General features: G+C 41.6%; 1 protein-coding gene across 1 annotated transcript; it reads right to left on the bottom strand.

Annotated features, from left to right (window-relative positions):
* Positions 1-341: 341 nt before the first annotated feature.
* On the bottom strand, positions 342-1,281 carry LOC104620165 (metabotropic glutamate receptor 5; the record flags this gene model as incomplete). The annotated part of the gene is made up of 1 exon (XM_010286296.1): positions 342-1,281. A coding segment is annotated over one exon (940 nt), but the record flags the coding sequence as incomplete, so codon positions are not given.
* Positions 1,282-2,492: the final 1,211 nt, after the last annotated feature.

The raw sequence follows: 2,492 nt of genomic DNA, 5'->3' as shown, positions 1-2,492 counted from the left end.
AAAGAGATTGTAAATGGGTGCATTCCGGACAAGGCAATAATTTACATTTCTTGTTCTTTTTTTCCTCCTAAGATCTTGTTTCCCTCCCTACATTAAGTGCACAGTTGACACAGCCAGTACTTCCAGCCTTGTAATCATTTGCCCATTGCTCTGTCCTCTGTTTTTGCACAGTGTTTTGACTAAATCAAAGCCAAAACTGTTACAGATGTGTGAGACGGGACTCACTCCTCTCCCAGTGCAGAGGCAAAGGGAATTAATGTATTTCCCTTTGTCCTTCCACTATTAGTAACTCCCAGAAGATCATAATTGCTTTCCCACACTCCCACATTAGCAAACTTTACCTAAGGGTTTCACCAGATGATCCCCTTCTTTTCCACAGGTTCACCAGGCTGCTTGAGCGGCTTGCAGCTGAAGATGACTTTCCATCCCCTACGTGCATGCGGACCACAGTCGATGTGGTGAATGCGCTGCGTACATTTCTTTCAGGCTTAGCAAGGATGATATAGACCTTGGGCACAAACATGCAGCCGAGGGCCACTGTGGCACTCAGACTCACCGAGAAACACATGGTGATTATCTTGTAGTTGCTTCCAAAATATATTGGCACAAAAGCCAGCCAAATTATGCAGGTGGTATACATTGTAAAGGCAATATACTTTGCTTCATTGAAATTAGCTGGGACATTTCTTGTCTTAAATGCATAAAAGGTGCAACTCAAAATTAATAATCCATTATATCCAAGGGGAGTTACAACACCCAAGTTGGTGGTGTTACAAATCAGGTAGACCTCTCGGATGCTTGGGTAATCGTGCATTATATCTGGTGGCTCCATTATAAAGAGAGCAACAATGATGCCTAATTGTATACATATCAAGATAAATGCAATAACCAGTTGGGCACAGGCACTCATGAACCTAGGTTTCTTCGTACAGATTTTCTTCTTACTTCCAGCCAGGATTCTTGCAATGCGGTTGGTTTTAGTTACTAGAGCAGAATAACTCATAGCTGGGGAGAGGCCAATGCCAATTCGTTGAAGGTAACAGTAAATCTGTTGAGGTTTTGCAATGAGACAGAAAGTGCACAAGTAGCCCAAGCAGATGCCGGCTAGAATGATGTAGCAAAGTTCTCGGCTGGATGATTTGACCACTGGAGTATCACGGTACATTATGAATATAGCTGTAACAAACAAGGTGGCCAGCAGACCCAGACATGCAAAAACAACTGCTGCAATTGGTTCAGGATCACCCCATCTGAGATACTGGACTGGGATGAGGTCACAACCTACAGGAAAAGAAAAAAAGAAGGTAAACTGAAGTATATGAGAGTGACAGTCTTTAATGATATAGTTACAGGTTTTCCTGATATTCCTCTTCTTTTTGTCTTTCAGGAAGATGTCATTATAATGAGAGTAGGCTAAGATTATGTTAATATGTGGCACAATAAATACATTTCAGTGACAGCTTATTTCAGTAATACACTTTATCTTGAATATAACATGATGACTGAAAAAATGGCCAAGCTGATTAAGATAAGTCACCTCTCTCAGTGGAATTTTCCTTTTAAGTTCTTTTAAATATAGTTATTTATGAACAAATTTCAGAATCAAGTCGCAGTACCTCAGTGCAAAAGGCTTCAGAGTTGTCTGCATACTATATGCACTGAAAGGACCAGATGTCAATCTTCCTACTTATATTCTGCTCTGTGAAGGATATTGGTACTTCTTTAATGATTACGGAGAGGAATCTTACAGATTGTAGCTACCAAGAAAAAGAGAGTGTTTCTTTCTCAGATATGCTACCTGTTTTATCTGTCATTCATCCTTCTGAGACTTCTGAGGAATTAAAACCTCATCTAACTTGTGAAATCAAACTGAATTCAGTAGTGTCAAAACTGAATTAGCAGTGCAACCCATCTAAGGACATTTGGTTTTCAGTCCATGTATACGTTTTAATAAGTCATTCTATGCATGCATGTCATAAGAAGTCAAAGAAGCTTTTTGTTCCACAGTGTGTGAATCAATGGACTGGAGCAAAAGCTGGCAGAAAACTTGTTGCTGGCATCCCACCTCCATCCTTCCTTTCTTTTTGCCCTGTAAAGCATGGATAGGTGTGGTGGGTTGACCTTGGCTGGACACCAGGTACCCACCAGGCCACTCTATGACTCCCCTCCTCAGCAGGACAGGGCAGAGAGAAAAAAAGATGGAAAAACTCTTGGGTCAAAATAAAGGCAGTTTAATAAAGCAAAAGCAAAGGCTGCACATGGAAGCAAAGGGAAACAAAAGGTTTATTCTCTACTGCCCATCAGCAGGCAAAATCCAGCCACTTCCTGAGAAGCAGGGTTTCAGTACACATAGCGGTTGCTCCAAAAGACAAAAGTGGTAACAAATGCCCCTCCCCTCCACTCTCATTTCTCTTAGCTTTTATTGCTGAGCTGATGTCATACCCTAGGAAACACCCCTTTGGCCAGTTTGGGTCAGCTGTCCTGGCTGTGTC

This window comes from Phaethon lepturus, unplaced genomic scaffold (genome assembly GCF_000687285.1).
Source record: "Phaethon lepturus isolate BGI_N335 unplaced genomic scaffold, ASM68728v1 scaffold7454, whole genome shotgun sequence".
Classification (NCBI taxonomy): domain Eukaryota; kingdom Metazoa; phylum Chordata; class Aves; order Phaethontiformes; family Phaethontidae; genus Phaethon; species Phaethon lepturus.
Note: the sequence above shows the minus strand (reverse complement) of the source record. Positions and strands in the feature narration are given on the sequence as shown.